Genomic DNA, 14286 nt, shown 5'->3' on the forward strand with positions numbered 1-14286 from the left:
GAGCCATTGATGCCATCTATAATCTGTCCGGGTCCCACACACTCCCACTCACATTCACAAACAGACACACACATACACACACGGGAATAGGGAGGGCAGGTGTTTCGATATCAGATGCGACTGTTTAACTAACTGCCGGAATCGGAATCGGTTAATGCTTATTCCTAAGCTTTGTTTGTTATTATATTTTTAAGTCAATTCACATTTATTTTACTCGTAGTGCTGTCAGGAGTGGTTTGATTTCTCAACCAGAGACATAGGCGAAAAGACTAGAAACCAAATAGCATTATGAACCAAGGCAACCCCACCCCCAGAAGCTTGACACCCCGACGAACCGACATCGATTAGAGAGAAATGAAAGAAGAAGAAGGACACACACTTCAATCCAAATTTTCAACTCAAAGGCATGTATTTATTTCCACGCAAGGCTTAAAGCAAAAAGGGAAACTGAAACTGAAAGAAATTATTGTATAACTATATACATACTATATAATAAACAAATGAATCAAGTTAGCTATCGTATTAAATTGGTTATGTGTCTGTAACTGCATGTTGTAAAATATTTATAGATATATATATATATAGTATATGTTTTTTTTTTGCCCCCATATTCTTGCTTAAACAAAACAACAACAACAACAAACACGAAATCCACGGAATAACGATACGAGCGTAAAGCGCTCTCTCGTGACGAGCGCAGGATTGAAAACAAAATTATATTTATAAATATGTATGTATACAGAAATCCGATATTGGAGCAACAAGAACGGTAATTGTAAGTGTTTTTGCTAAAATATTAATTAAACAATTGACAACAAACGAAAACAAAACAACAAATTAAATACAATTATGAGCAAAATGAATAATGTTTAAGCACATACACACACACACACACACACACACCAACACACACACACACATACAGATATATAAATAGCATTAGAGACAAACATTGTTTTAGATTTTTATACCAAATTTAATTAATTTAATGTGTAAAGCCGTGTTGTTTAATTTTTGTATCCTCATATTGCGCCACACACTATTCATTTCAACAACCGAGTGCTACTCAAAGAGTGTCTGTGTCTGTGTCAGTATTTGTATCTAAACCTAAATCTGAACCGGGGTCTCTGCTTAGATGTGCATACAATAATGAATGCTGCTGCAGACGCGAATGCAATTGATTAAGTTTAAACGTTAATGTTATGATTGCCGGAACAACAAAGTAACCTTTATAAATGATAGCAACTAAATCAATGCGTAGCCTCCATACAAAAATTGTAGTATAAGAAGATGATGGTGAATGCGAGTAAGCAAACAATTGAGTACTAATATTTAACGTACGAGTATATACAATACAAATATTAAAACCAGGCTATTATATATGAAACAAACTGAATGAATACGAAATCAACAACAGCAACAACAACAACAAAAGTGTAACTTGTGTAAACGCAAAATAAAAATTGAGATTTTTAACTAAAAACGCATCTGTTGGTTTTTTGTTTTTTTCGCCCGCCCAGCTGACAATGCGAGCGAGTTCCAAACCAAATGCGAGTCTCGGTTGGGCGCAATACCAGGCGATCATAAATCGGCAGCTGGGCGACTCTCAAAAGTAAACAAAACCTTATTTGTAAACAAGCCGCTCTCTCTGCAGTTGTAACATAGCTGTTGTTTTGCGTCCGCCGCTCTCATAATTTCTATATATATGCGTCTCTTTCGCACCTGAGGATAGACTGGCAGCTGTGACTTATCAGTTACCTATATATGCATCTCTTTCGCACCTGAGGTTAGACTGGCAGCTGTGACAATCCGTTGCTTTGTCTTGCCTATATTAGCGTCTCTTTCCCACCTGAGGCCTGACTTAGCTAATTGGTGGCTCACTGCAGATCTCAATACGCTTGTTTTCATTTATGTTCGCCTGGTCGCCCACTAAAGTAAGACTTGAATTTTGTATGGGAAGTTCGAAACCAGGCCAGGTTCATCCGACTCCGGAGATTTGAAAACATCGCCAGTTCCATACGAAACACGAGTCTCGGTTGGGCGTTATACCAGGCGAACATAAATCAACAGCTAGAAAACTCTGAAGAGTAAACAAAGCATTATTTGTAAACAAGCCGCTCTCACCGCAGCTGTTACTTATCAGTTGTTATGTCTTGCATCTCGCACTCACACAATTTGTATATATAAGCGTCTCTTTCGCACCTGAAGCTGCTGTTGATCCCAGTATGCTTGTTATCATTTATGTTCGCCTGGTAGTTCATTAAAAATCCAACTCGCATTTTGTATGGAGGCTGGGCCAATTTTGAAAATTCGGACTCAAGCTCCGACTCCATACAAAATGCAAGTCAGACTTACGTGCTGTAACAGGCAAACATAAATGAAAACAAGCAACTTCATATCAGCAGCAAGTAAGCACGCTGCGCCGATCTAAGCTTCAAGAGCGAGAGGCAAGCAACAGTAATAGCACCAAGAGCGAAAGAGATGAATATACATACATTGCGAAAGCCAATGTAAGCAAATAGGTAGATAGCAAACGACGTAAAACAAAACAACAACAAAGTCAGCCGTTTTTTCATGCACGTGTCATTGTTTACATCTGCGAATCCACTTACAGCTGATTTATGATCGCCTGGTAATGCACACAAGCGAGACTCGTCTTAGTATGAAACCGGCGATCTTTTCAGACGGCAGGCACACAGCGAGCTCCACCGTCGTTTTTAAATGATATGGGAACGGTAAGAACGGTGATTAAAAAATGCAGCATAATATTAATATTTTTAAATAGTTTTTATTGATTTTTTTTGTGTTTTTATTTATACACATACAACAGATGCATATAATTTTGCTTTTATTGTTCGCTTAAGTGTTACATTAAATTGTTTAATTGTTGATCTTTGTCAATAATACAATGATGTTTAATATAATATGCGATACATAGATGCGTGTTATATTGTATTATATTGTTTGTTTGTCTGTGTGTAATTGTTTGTGTGTATGCTCACAAATTCCGTAATACGCGCACACATACATATGTAGTTTTATATGCTTTACAAACATATCAAATATTTTGAAGGATATTTTGTAAATAATTTAGCTAAATACGCTGCACAATAATTCACATTTAGGCATACACATATATATATTTATACGTATGTATTTATTGTTAAACATAATGTGTGCTTCTTGTTTATTATTTCATTTTTTATTTTTGTATAAGTATATATTTATCAACTGTGTATAAATTTGTGGCTCGTTTGAGTATAATTGTGTACACATACATATATATAGTATATATTCGTAAATATCGTAGAAAAAAAAAACACATCCGATCCACAAGTGAAAATACCAGCCAACGGCTTTTTATTTGGTCTCGGATTTCGAGTGCGTTCTTAAAAAATAAAAGCTCATACCAACTACTTAGTTACAAACTTTTTCTTGAATTGGCAACGCAAGTGTTTGGCCAGAGTTTGCTGCAGCTACATACATATACAAGGTATTTATGCATATATATATATGGTATATAATATATATATATATAAAAAAAATGCTTGTATACAAATACGTTTATCAAAATTAATTCTAAAACAACTTCCATTTGATCGCAGGGGTGCATTATGTACTCGAACTGGAACTCGTATTCGAACTCATTAACCGCTTACGGTTCGAGGCCTTGCATTGTTCAGATAATTTTGATAATCGGCCAACAGTTTTTTGTTCCCTTCTCCCTGCACCTCCTCATCTTCGTCCTCCTCATCCTCCACCTGTTGGACACCTTCCTTAGCTTGGCTTTGCCGCTTAAATAATTTTCTTATATGATACGTATGCATTCATACTATATGTAGATGCAATATTTTCGCGCGTGGCTTATCTTTTACAAAAAAAACAAATATATATTTGGGATATTCATTTAGGCTTAAGAAAAACTGTATCCTTATAACTAGACCTATCCATAGGTGTACACAAAAAAATTAAAAAAAAAACATATTAAAAAAAATGAAGTGAAGAAAAAACTCTTTAAATAAGGCGCAGTTTTTAAGATTTGCTATATAGAGAAAAATTGATGATATATAGTATGTTTGTGTTATGCTCGTCCGAGCAATACATATTAGAGAGTACATATAGACATATAGGTATATATATGTATATATATATATATACCAACAGATGTGTGTATGGCTAAATTATAACATAAGTAATACATTAATGTTAATTATAAGATAGATAGATTTAATTATTATATACATAGAGATTGATCGATCGGTAGAACCGCCTTCGGATAGGCTTAAAACGGGCGATTCCTCGTATACTAAAGAACTTTTAGGACATGTATAGATAAGTATGTACGTGTGTGTGTGTTTGTGTGTGTATATCAAATACGTTTACATGATGGAGCCAGATAGTTACGAGGTCGTATAATTAGTGTGTGTTCTATAATTATAACTGTTTCCACTGTCGATTTATACGAAGCAGGGAAAGTGCGGTTCAAGACGTACTTTAAATGCATTTTCCGTTTTCCGATTCGAAACTTATATGCAGGATGCAAATAGACATTTCGAGCTTCGCATAAGCCGCATTACATAGATGGGTTGTGTAATGGCCCGATTTTATATAATTTGTGTATTTGCGCGTGTGATCGGATTGGGATTACGGCCGGAGTCTTGCCTTAGCTGTGCCAAATATTGAGTGGTTGCATCAAAAACAAAAATTAGAGTATCCAATAAACACGATTGAAAGCTTATGATATTGTTTACAGGTGTGTAGGGAATTTAACATTTTATCAAATATGGGTTATGTTGGAGTGTTCTGCTCCGAGCACGGGTATTGTTCTCAATACATATGTGGGTATATTTGTAGATCGAAAATAGTTTTAGCAACGTTACATAATCCTTTGCTGATCCCTTGATCACTGATCCGCTGATCCGCCGATCCGCCGATCCACTGTTCGAGCTTTTCTGTTGGGGCGTCTAGAACTCTTTTAGGCTGCCTCCGCGCTTCAGCTTGGTCAATCGCTTCAGACTGGCGCTCAGCATGCCACCAGAACCGCCACCGCCACCGCTTCCACTTCCACTTCCGTTACCACTTCCAGTTCCGCCTCTGCACCCACCGCCGGCACCGGCGCTCCGTTCTCGATGCACGAAGGTGCCCCTGAAGCGCACCCGACTGCGTCGCTGCTCACCCACGCGTCGCCAGAGCTCGGTGAGTGGCGGGTGGTGCTGGTGCGGTTGCTGCTGGAGGGTGCAGCAGCACACCAGCTCCTGAGATTATAATTTCTTCTCCCAGACCACTATATGGGCGTCGTTGGAGTTCGCAGTCAGGGGTGAAGAGCAGCTGCTGCCGCTACCGCCCCCACCAACAGCACCGCTGCTGGCGCTGCCTCCTCCACCGGACTGTCCGGCATTCTTGTGGCCTGGCGAGCTGGCGTTGCTGTTGTACCACACATGGCGCCAATAGCCGCGTCCCCCCATCAGGGTGATCACTGTACGTGGTCCGTCGGCATTTGCCTGCTGCTGTTGCTTTGAGTTCTGCTTCTGTTTGCGCTTCAGTGTGGCTACAGCGGCGGCGGGTGGTGGATCCGCGGCATGAGCGGCGTGTAGTAGCTTGAAGCAATCCTCAGACTTGGGTGTGCTGTGCTGCTGTTGTTGTTGGTGGATGTCCGCTGTGGTCATGAGGCCGTTCTCAGAGATGTTGCCGAGATCGCTGCCTGTGCCTGAGGTCTTGTGGCTGGCACTGCTGCTGTTGCGGGAGACAGAGCGCCCGCCGAACAGTCGGATGCCCATGCTCTCCTCGCTGCCCGAGGAGGTGTACAGACTGGAGGACTTGGAGTCCACCGACCAGTTGGAGAGGTCTAGAGATCGCGGTCGCGAGGCCTTCATGCGCAAGCGCCGGTCCAGAGTGCACACCTTCCCGGGTATGGCAGCTAGTTCGGGATCCGAGCGTCGTATGCCTTCGTACATCATATCCATTAAATTTCCCTGGGCACCCTCCTCGGCATCGTAGTCCTCCTTCACAAAGATTAGCTTGCCATACAGGCCATAGACATCGCAATAGCCATGCTCCGCTCCGTGTTGCGACAATGTGCTCGTATTGGAGTGTAGGCCAGATCCTGTGGCCGTCGATCCAAGCCCCCGGGGCAGGGTCTTCGACATACGGGAGGCCGCGTCACCGGTCAGCTCACGGAAACGCTTGCGCGGAAAGGCGGGCGAATTGGCGAGCGAGGCGCGTATCTTGGCGGTGAAGCTCTGGTCCAGCGAGTGTTGTTTGTCCAGCTTGGAGCTGCGGGGCGAGCTCGCGGCCGAGTCGTGGGCATCGTCTTTGGGCAAATCGCGTCGCAAGATCACTGTGCTCTCATCCAGATCCGATTCGCTGAGCTTTTTGGGGTCTGCATCGATGGCGGGCAGCTGCAAATCATCGCCCATGCTGGGCACAATGGGAGTGGGCACAGTAGGGGGTGCCCCAGTGGGGGGCTTGTAGGCCGGATACACTTTGGGAATGAGCGGCAATAGGAAGGTGATGGGTCCGAAGTGGGCGTGACAGGACATGTTGATGCCACCGCTAATAATGGGCACACCTTCAAGTCGCGGCAGCGGTATGGTCACCGCAATTCCCACATTGGTGCCCACCCAGAGGAGGCCCTTGCAGGCGAGCAGTGCCGTCACATAGATGGAGCTGTTGTTCAGGGGCTGCTCCTTCTTGCCATCGTTGCGCAGCACGCTGGACGCAATGTTAATGTCCTGCAGATGCTTGAAGCTCTCTGTGTGATACAAGCACAGCATGGTGGAGTTCTTCAGAGAGATCCAAAGGCCGATACCCGAATGGGCCATCAGATTCACCTGCTGACTGGCCCCGTGCTGCACCTCAAAGCTCTTCTGGATCTCCCCGTTGAGTGCGTTCAGCACATAAACGCGATTGCCGCAGGCGGCATAGATGTTCATATTGATGGGCAGCAGACTGGGCACCGGCAGTTGTGAGTCCGAGCCAAGTGTCACCACTTGAGGGGGATCGCGTAACAACCAGACCCCATCGTAGGACCGCCTGTAGATGAGCAGCGTGGCATTATTGAGGGCGACATAGACGGCATCGAAGTGATAGAGGATGCGTGTCACGGCGCCCGGCACCGTGTAGCAGCCCAGTTGCTCTTCTTGCTCTGGATTGCGCGCCGAATAGACGAACAGTTTGCGACTGTCCGTGCCCAGCCAGACGAGATCGCCCAGCAGACTGCTATGCTCCTCGCGCGTCTTACACTGATCCAGCCCCTTCACAAACTCCAGTGCCGTCACTTGCATCTCGAATAGATCAAAAGCACCCGCCTCCCGCAGGTTACCCGCCTGTTGCGGGTGCTGCGCCAGAATGCTGATGTGCGATGATGTCCCATCACTGCTGCACACCCACAAATAGTTCTGCTGCTTGTGTCGCCGTCTCGCGTTGCCAGTCTGTTTGGTGTCGTTGGCGATGCTATAATAACAACCACAGCGCACCTAAGTGGGGAAAAAGGAACGATAAAATAAACGCTTATTATGTTGGCTCAGAAATGATGTAAGTCTTCCACTTACCTCGGTTTGATGCTGTGACCTATAGACGGGCATCGCCTTGACAAAGAGGGGCATTTTGCGTGACTGCTTTTGCTGCACTGCCTCCCGGAGCTGCTGCTGTTCGTGGGTGTGCTGCGGCGCTGGGTGGGAGTACGACGACGGAGTCTGCATGGCCGATGAGGACTTCTCCCAGGCGGGAGAGTTGTTCGGGTCGAGTGCCAACTGGGCCAGCCGTAGCTCTGTGATCCATTCCTTCTTCACACTCGGCGTTTGGGTTTGGAATGTGAAGGTCTCCTCCTTTCCGGACTTGTGACGAGCGACCAACTGCAGTACACACGAGTCCACCCAGGCCATCTCCTCGTCCTTGCGCTGTATGGATCCCTGAATAGTGTTCAGCACGTTGCGTGTCGTATTGAGACTAAGCTCCTTATAGGTGCCCTTCAGGTTGCCCACCATGTCGTGGATTCGCGAGATAAGTTCGTAGTCGTGCATCAGAGTGCTCATCTCATTGCACAAATTGTCGGCCCCATTTGTCAGCTGAGCCGCCGGTGAGTCGATGGTGCTACTGAATCCATAGCCAGACGCTGAGTGACCATGAACCAGAGGCAAAGTGCTGTTGGCGTAGCCGCTGGCGTTTCCTGAACTACCATTAGACTTGAGACTGCCACCACGATTCAGACCTGCGAGGAAATAAACAACATAACGGTAGGTGAATGAAAAACGCGACTCGATAGAATTGTGACTAATCAAGACTATAGGTTTCTGCAATAACTCTCTTAACACCTATTTTCTTACCTGCTGTCAGTATTCTGGAGAGTGTGGCCGATGTGCTGTTGTCGACTATTTCGACATCGTTGACGGGGAACATCCACTTGAATGTGAGCTTCTCGGTGGCGCCAAAGTCATGGGATTGTTTTGGGGCCACAGACACACAAATGACTTTATCGTTGAGCAGCAGCAGACGCCGCTGCTTGGACTTGACAATGAAACCCGCCTGGTTGAATTCCATGTGTGTAACGTTGTCCTCACGGAGCAGATAGCGCGGCCTGTTGCCATCGCTATTTAGCGATCGGGTATTGAAGGTGCCACTAATATGGCCGAGCATCTCCTTGAAGGCTTGATACTGTTCCGCCTCGCGCTTGCTCTCATTGAGCAGCTCGGCCAGCAGCTCCAGCTGCGAGAGCGCCAACTGCAGAGACATACGATCGTGATGGCCTTGCGGTGTATATTTGAGCAGATCCTGTAGAAAGAGTATGAACTGTGGGAAACGCTGAACCGGCTTCACCATTAAGCCGAAGAAGGAGAGCCGATCGTGGGCACTGATCTGCTTGACCTTGAAGAAATCGGCCAGCGCCGATTTGCGTTTCTCCTCCATTTTGGCAAGCTCCATAGCGGCCGAGAAGTTGTTGATGAACCCGGAGTAGATCTCAAGTAACTGCGGCTTGCCAAACGCACCGACAAAGCAGTCGCCAATCTTCTCATCACGATCCCAATTGCGCACGCACTCGGCGAGAGCGATGCGAAAGAGCTTGTGCGAGTGTAGAATGTCGGGCAGGCAATGGAACAGTGTGGCAATTTTTACAGGATTCAGGACTGGTGGGCTGCACTCCTCGAGTGGTTTCTTGTAATCCTGATCCAAGGAAAGAGAGAGAGAGAGAGAGAGAGAGAGAGAGAGAGCACACTTGGATTAGACAAAATCTTCAAAGGATGTGTGCCTATATATGTATACGATATGATATGATTTACCAGGATTTAAACGCAGTTTTTCAGGCAGTTGTCGGTTAGTTTCGGGTTTTATGTTTTATCTTTTGTGTGTGTACAAGTATGTGTGTATTATGTTTCTCTTTTCTTGCTCGCTTACTAATTTTGCAACTACTCGTAATTTGCACGGTTATTTGGGATGTCGAGAGAGAGAGAGAGAGAGTGTGTGTGAGTGTGGTGTTTAGTGGGTTTATCATTTAAAGATACAATTTGCATGTTAGAGTTAGTTATGGCGGTGGTGATATATATTGATTGACATATGACGTGGGGTTTGGATGGCATGTAAAGAAATCAAATATGAGTTGTTATGAGTTTAAATTAGTAACTGGCATATACTATACATATGTAAGTAGTATGTACTCCTGCAAGTAGGGGCTAGATAAAGCAAAAAATGGAGGAGGAGAAGGCGAGCAAATTTAAATATTTGTAAGAAACTAAATATTGTGCACAGGGTGGGGGATGGGAATCTCAGTGATCCAACGAATAGCAGTACCAATTATACTATATGCTTGAGACAGTGAAGGACTCTTCCCAATGTCGTGCGGCCTATTCGGAAATTTCAAACAATGAAGCATTTCGGCTGGAAAGTCTCAGAAGCGATAATCTGCTGATGTTTAAGGTTATCTCTTAATTCTAATTCTAAAAGGCTTCGATCGATATCCGAAATAGTGAAGCTATTGTACAAATGCCATTCAAATCATCTGAATTTCGTATGAATATACGAGTATGGTTGATCTTTGAAATAGTTTTCAACTGGCCATCGTGTCAGAAGCTTATATATTTATTTATTTAACAGCTCCAAAAGTTACTCCAGACAATTTTCAGACTGATTTGATTTGATTTTTCAAAAAATATGGCTCCAGACGAAGTAGAGGAGGCACCCCATCCGAGCGGCGGGTCTGAGCCCGATCTGACATTGGACAAGAACAAGCTGCGACTGTTGGCCGATACATTCGGTAAGGTGAACTTCTATTTGCAGAACGGTGTCGACCATGGCTATCTGAAGCTAAATGGGCCGGGCCTGTACAAGTTCGAATGGCAGCGGGCGGCCAATGGTGAGGAGGAGAGTCTGCAGGCCGAGGAGGACGAGCACGTGCTGGTCAACAGTGAGTCCGACGAGGCAGAGGGACGAGTCAAGATGATCGATTTGATTGCCCTGAAGGGCATCGAGAATATTGGGCAGATCGAACACGACCCCACAACTGGAGAGGTGTACATGCTGGTGCCAATTGAAATCGATTTGGTATTAGATACGCCCGGACAGCATGAGGCCGAGAAGAATGAAGAAGACGATGGCGAAATCACAGAGTCTGCGACAACGCTTTGCGCAGACTCTGCCAACAAGGCTGAGAACCCGGAGACAGTTGGTCCTCAACCCCCATCCCAAGAAACGGAAAACTTGGAGCAAGGCTCGATGACCACATTGACGGATGACACGGATGGATCGATAGACGTTAAGCTAGTCGACGAGGACATTCAGAATGCATGGGAATACGAGACACGCATCTTTCTGGTGCCCCAAATGAGTCTAAACTTTAACATGTCCATCCAAAATGACGAGCCAGACAGTGCAAACAGTTGCCAGCAAATACCAGATGAGTGAGCACCTTCGACACTCCTCAACTACTGGACATATTATGGAGTTACCACATTAAATTCAAAATCACAAAAAAAAAAAAAACATTTATATCTTTCGGAGTTATGAATTATTAAAAATATCATCAAAGCTAAAGCCAACAATATTTATTGACAATGTGGGGAGAAAGGGGGTATTCAAAGAATTTATTGTACTCTGCATGCTGGAGCTCTGGCAACTCTAAAGTGGTGATTGTGGGAGAATCGCGAAATTCTTTAGCTCTAGCTTTAAATTTGAAATCTCCGTCTTCAACAGTTTTAGGACAGGCTCTGGCGATTGTGGGAGAATCGCGAAATTCTTTAGCTCTAGCTTTAAATTTGAAATCTCCGTCTTCAACAGTTTTAGGACGGGCTCTGGCGATTGTGGGAGAATCGCGAAATTCTTTAGCTCTAGCTTTAAATTTGAAATCTCCGTCTTCAACAGTTTTAGGCCAGGCTCTGGCGATTGTGGGAGAATCGCGAAATGCTTTAGCTCTAGCTTTAAATTTGAAATCTCCGTCTTCAACAGTTTTAGGACAGGCTCTGGCGATTGTGGGAGAATCGCGAAATTCTTTAGCTCTAGCTCTAAATTTGAAATCTCCTTCTTCAACAGTTTTAGGACAGGCTCTGGCGATTGTGGGAGAATCACGAAATTCTTTAGCTCTAGCTTTTAATTTGAAATCTCCTTCTTCAACAGTTTTAGGCCAGGCTCTGGCGATTGTGGGAGAATCGCGAAATGCTTTAGCTCTAGCTTTAAATTTGAAATCTCCGTCTTCAACAGTTTTAGGACAGGCTCTGGCGATTGTGGGAGAATCGCGAAATTCTTTAGCTCTAGCTTTAAATTTGAAATCTCCGTCTTCAACAGTTTTAGGACAGGCTCTGGCGATTGTGGGAGAATCGCGAAATTCTTTAGCTCTAGCTTTAAATTTGAAATCTCCGTCTTCAACAGTTTTAGGACAGGCTCTGGCGATTGTGGGAGAATCGCGAAATTCTTTAGCTCTAGCTTTAAATTTGAAATCTCCGTCTTCAACAGTTTTAGGACGGGCTCTGGCGATTGTGGGAGAATCGCGAAATTCTTTAGCTCTAGCTTTAAATTTGAAATCTCCGTCTTCAACAGTTTTAGGCCAGGCTCTGGCGATTGTGGGAGAATCGCGAAATGCTTTAGCTCTAGCTTTAAATTTGAAATCTCCGTCTTCAACAGTTTTAGGACAGGCCCTGGCGATTGTGGGAGAATCGCGAAATTCTTTAGCTCTAGCTCTAAATTTGAAATCTCCTTCTTCAACAGTTTTAGGACAGGCTCTGGCGATTGTGGGAGAATCACGAAATTCTTTAGCTCTAGCTTTTAATTTGAAATCTCCTTCTTCAACAGTTTTAGGACGGGCTCTGGGATTGTGCGTAAAGTAGCAGCTGGGAGGTAAGGAACTAAGATGATGTCCTACAGCGGTTGTACATGCAAGCTAGTATATACAGAGTATAGGAGGGTGTATTAGGGTCGGTGCTACTCACATTGACTAGACGTTGCAGTGTGGCCACATATGAGTTCTCGCTGTGGACAATGGCGGCCACAATATGTCGCCGCTTGAGCTGCTGCTGTGAGAGGCCCGGCGGGGCTGGCAGCAGCATCGGCACCACTAGACGATTATGGGCTGAGCGTGCGGTGCCATTGGCCCGACTACCCGGTGGTATTATCAGATCCAAATCGATGCGAGCATTGCTCGGAGCATCGTCATCTTCGTACTGGAAAGAAAGAGTGCCGATGGTAAAATCAGGATCCAGATAGAAAGATGCTGATTGAGGGCTTACCTCCGGCACACCGGGCATCATTTTACTGGCCCCCAGATTGGCCAGCTTCTGTGGCGATGCGGTGGCATCAGCTTTCGGGACCGTGCCAGCGACGGCGGTGGCAGCAGCACTGACTGCGGCTGCATCGGGTATGTCAAAGCTAGAGGCTGTCGAGTGACGTCCGCCCACATCGTATTGATGTGAGGAGCCGCGTCTGATGGAAAACCAACGGGACAGACGTCCGCCAGGGGATTCTCCGGGGGTGGTGATGTCTTCGCGCTGCGATCCTGCCCCCGATGTCGGCATCGTGCAGGCACTGGCACGTCGCATGATCATATTGTTGCTGTTGTTGGAGCTGTTGCTGTTCAAATTGGTATTTGCGTTGCTGGTTTGTTGCTCAGTAGCGTAGCCAGGCGATTGCTGCGACTGTGGCGGCTGCTGCTGGTGTTGTTGGTGCTGAGCGGTTGTTCCGGCCGTGCGCCATTTGTCAAATGACAAATGCTGCTTGGCCTTGTTGAAGGTGGAACGCAATTGTGAATTGCGTTGGTTGTTGGCGCTAAGGGAACTCACGCTGCTGCTGGTCTGCTGCTCCTCCTCGGTGAGGGCCTCCTCGTCGGAGTGGCTGGCGGTTGGCGCCTGTCCGGGCGGACTTCGATAGCAGGCGGGCGTCTTAGTGTCGCGCTCGCCCCCGTTACTGCTGTTGATCACGCTGCTGCCGACTGTTGCGGCCGCTGGCTGGATAACACCAACGGCAGCGTTGCTACCGTTGGCGCTGAAGCTTCCGCCGGCAATTGTGGCGCAGTTGTCCTGCGACGTCGGTTGCGGCTGTTGTTGTTGTTGCTGAAGCTGTTGGTGCTGCTGATGGGCAGCGTGGCTGCGCTGCTTTTCGGCTATGCGTCGACTGAAGGCGCTGTGTAGTTGGGCGGTCGTTACGCTGGCGTTGAACGTGTGCAATGGACCCGTAACTGCTGGCGAGGTAGCGGCGGCAGAGTCCTGCGGTGCTCCTGTACTATTGCTGCTACTGTTGTTGTTGTTGTGACCACTCAGGGTATCCTCCCATGAGCCAGAGTTTAATTTGTGCTCATCTGAAAAGGTAAGATATTACTTGACTTAGTGAAAATGCTTTACCATCAAGCTGTGTTGGGTTCAGATGGAGATGATAAGGTGAAGATTTGTATGATTAGTGAAAATTTTCTATTGTGCTGGGCACATATTTTATGGATCTCTTAGGGTTTAGCTTTTATTCGAGGAATGCCGGCTCTGCTTTCGAGATGGAAGCGCTCAGACGTGCAAACAATGTACCATTTATTAATATGGCTAATCCTTCCGTGTATGACACATTTTTTCTGCAACTCTTAAAAATTTTGCACGAATCAAAGTTCGCAATTACCTGAAAGGCAGTCTGGTTGGTGTTCTGGCAGAATTGTTTTGCATTAAGAACTATAAAATTATTGCGCAATTGAAATTGGCGTTGACGTCAACACCCACAGCTAAAGCGCCATGACTTTGGCCAATTGCCAAGTGGCTCTAATTGTTATTGGACTGCCGCATGATTGGCAATTAACGCCGGCCGGCCAGAGGGCAGGTAGGCAGACAGTCA

The 14286-nt window shown here is 45.6% G+C and overlaps 3 protein-coding genes across 3 annotated transcripts in view; 2 read left to right on the forward strand and 1 right to left on the reverse strand.

The window, feature by feature from the left end:
- Window positions 1-1460, forward strand: part of LOC115628754 (palmitoyltransferase ZDHHC5) — a 45152-nt gene extending 43692 nt beyond the window's left edge. The window contains exon 9 of the mRNA XM_030524969.1: window positions 221-1460. Within this exon, the coding sequence (XP_030380829.1) occupies window positions 221-260 (40 nt within the window). The 3' untranslated portion in view covers window positions 261-1460. The remainder of the gene's footprint in view (window positions 1-220) is intronic.
- A 3801-nt stretch (window positions 1461-5261) lies between these two features.
- LOC115628697 (rho guanine nucleotide exchange factor 10-like protein) lies at window positions 5262-13765 on the reverse strand. The gene is made up of 5 exons (XM_030524877.1): window positions 12708-13765; window positions 12411-12641; window positions 8325-9159; window positions 7551-8209; window positions 5262-7475 (listed from the first exon to the last, which is right to left on the reverse strand). The coding sequence occupies exons 1-5, from the start codon at window positions 13020-13022 to the stop codon at window positions 5262-5264; spliced, it is 4254 nt and encodes a 1417-aa protein (XP_030380737.1). The 5' UTR covers window positions 13023-13765.
- LOC115628699 lies at window positions 10080-11022 on the forward strand. Its single transcript, XM_030524878.1, has one exon. It carries the CDS (start codon window positions 10144-10146, stop codon window positions 10891-10893), a length of 750 nt encoding a protein of 249 aa, XP_030380738.1. The 5' UTR covers window positions 10080-10143; the 3' UTR covers window positions 10894-11022.
- Window positions 13766-14286: the final 521 nt, after the last annotated feature.

This window comes from Scaptodrosophila lebanonensis, unplaced genomic scaffold, assembly GCF_003285725.1.
Source record: "Scaptodrosophila lebanonensis strain 11010-0011.00,11010-0021.00 unplaced genomic scaffold, SlebRS2 tig00000123-arrow-arrow-pilon, whole genome shotgun sequence".
NCBI lineage: Eukaryota > Metazoa > Arthropoda > Insecta > Diptera > Drosophilidae > Scaptodrosophila > Scaptodrosophila lebanonensis.

Coding starts and splice junctions, on each gene's coding strand:
- LOC115628699 (XM_030524878.1), top strand. CDS start 10,144: ATGGCTCCAGACGAAGTAGAGGAGGCACCCCATCCGAGCGGCGGGTCT.
- LOC115628697 (XM_030524877.1), bottom strand. CDS start 13,022: ATGATCATGCGACGTGCCAGTGCCTGCACGATGCCGACATCGGGGGCA. Junction 9,160..12,410: donor CACTGCAACGTCTAGTCAAT/GTGAGTAGCACC, acceptor TCCTTGGATCAG/GATTACAAGAAACCACTCGA. Junction 8,210..8,324: donor CTCCAGAATACTGACAGCAG/GTAAGAAAATAG, acceptor ATTTCCTCGCAG/GTCTGAATCGTGGTGGCAGT.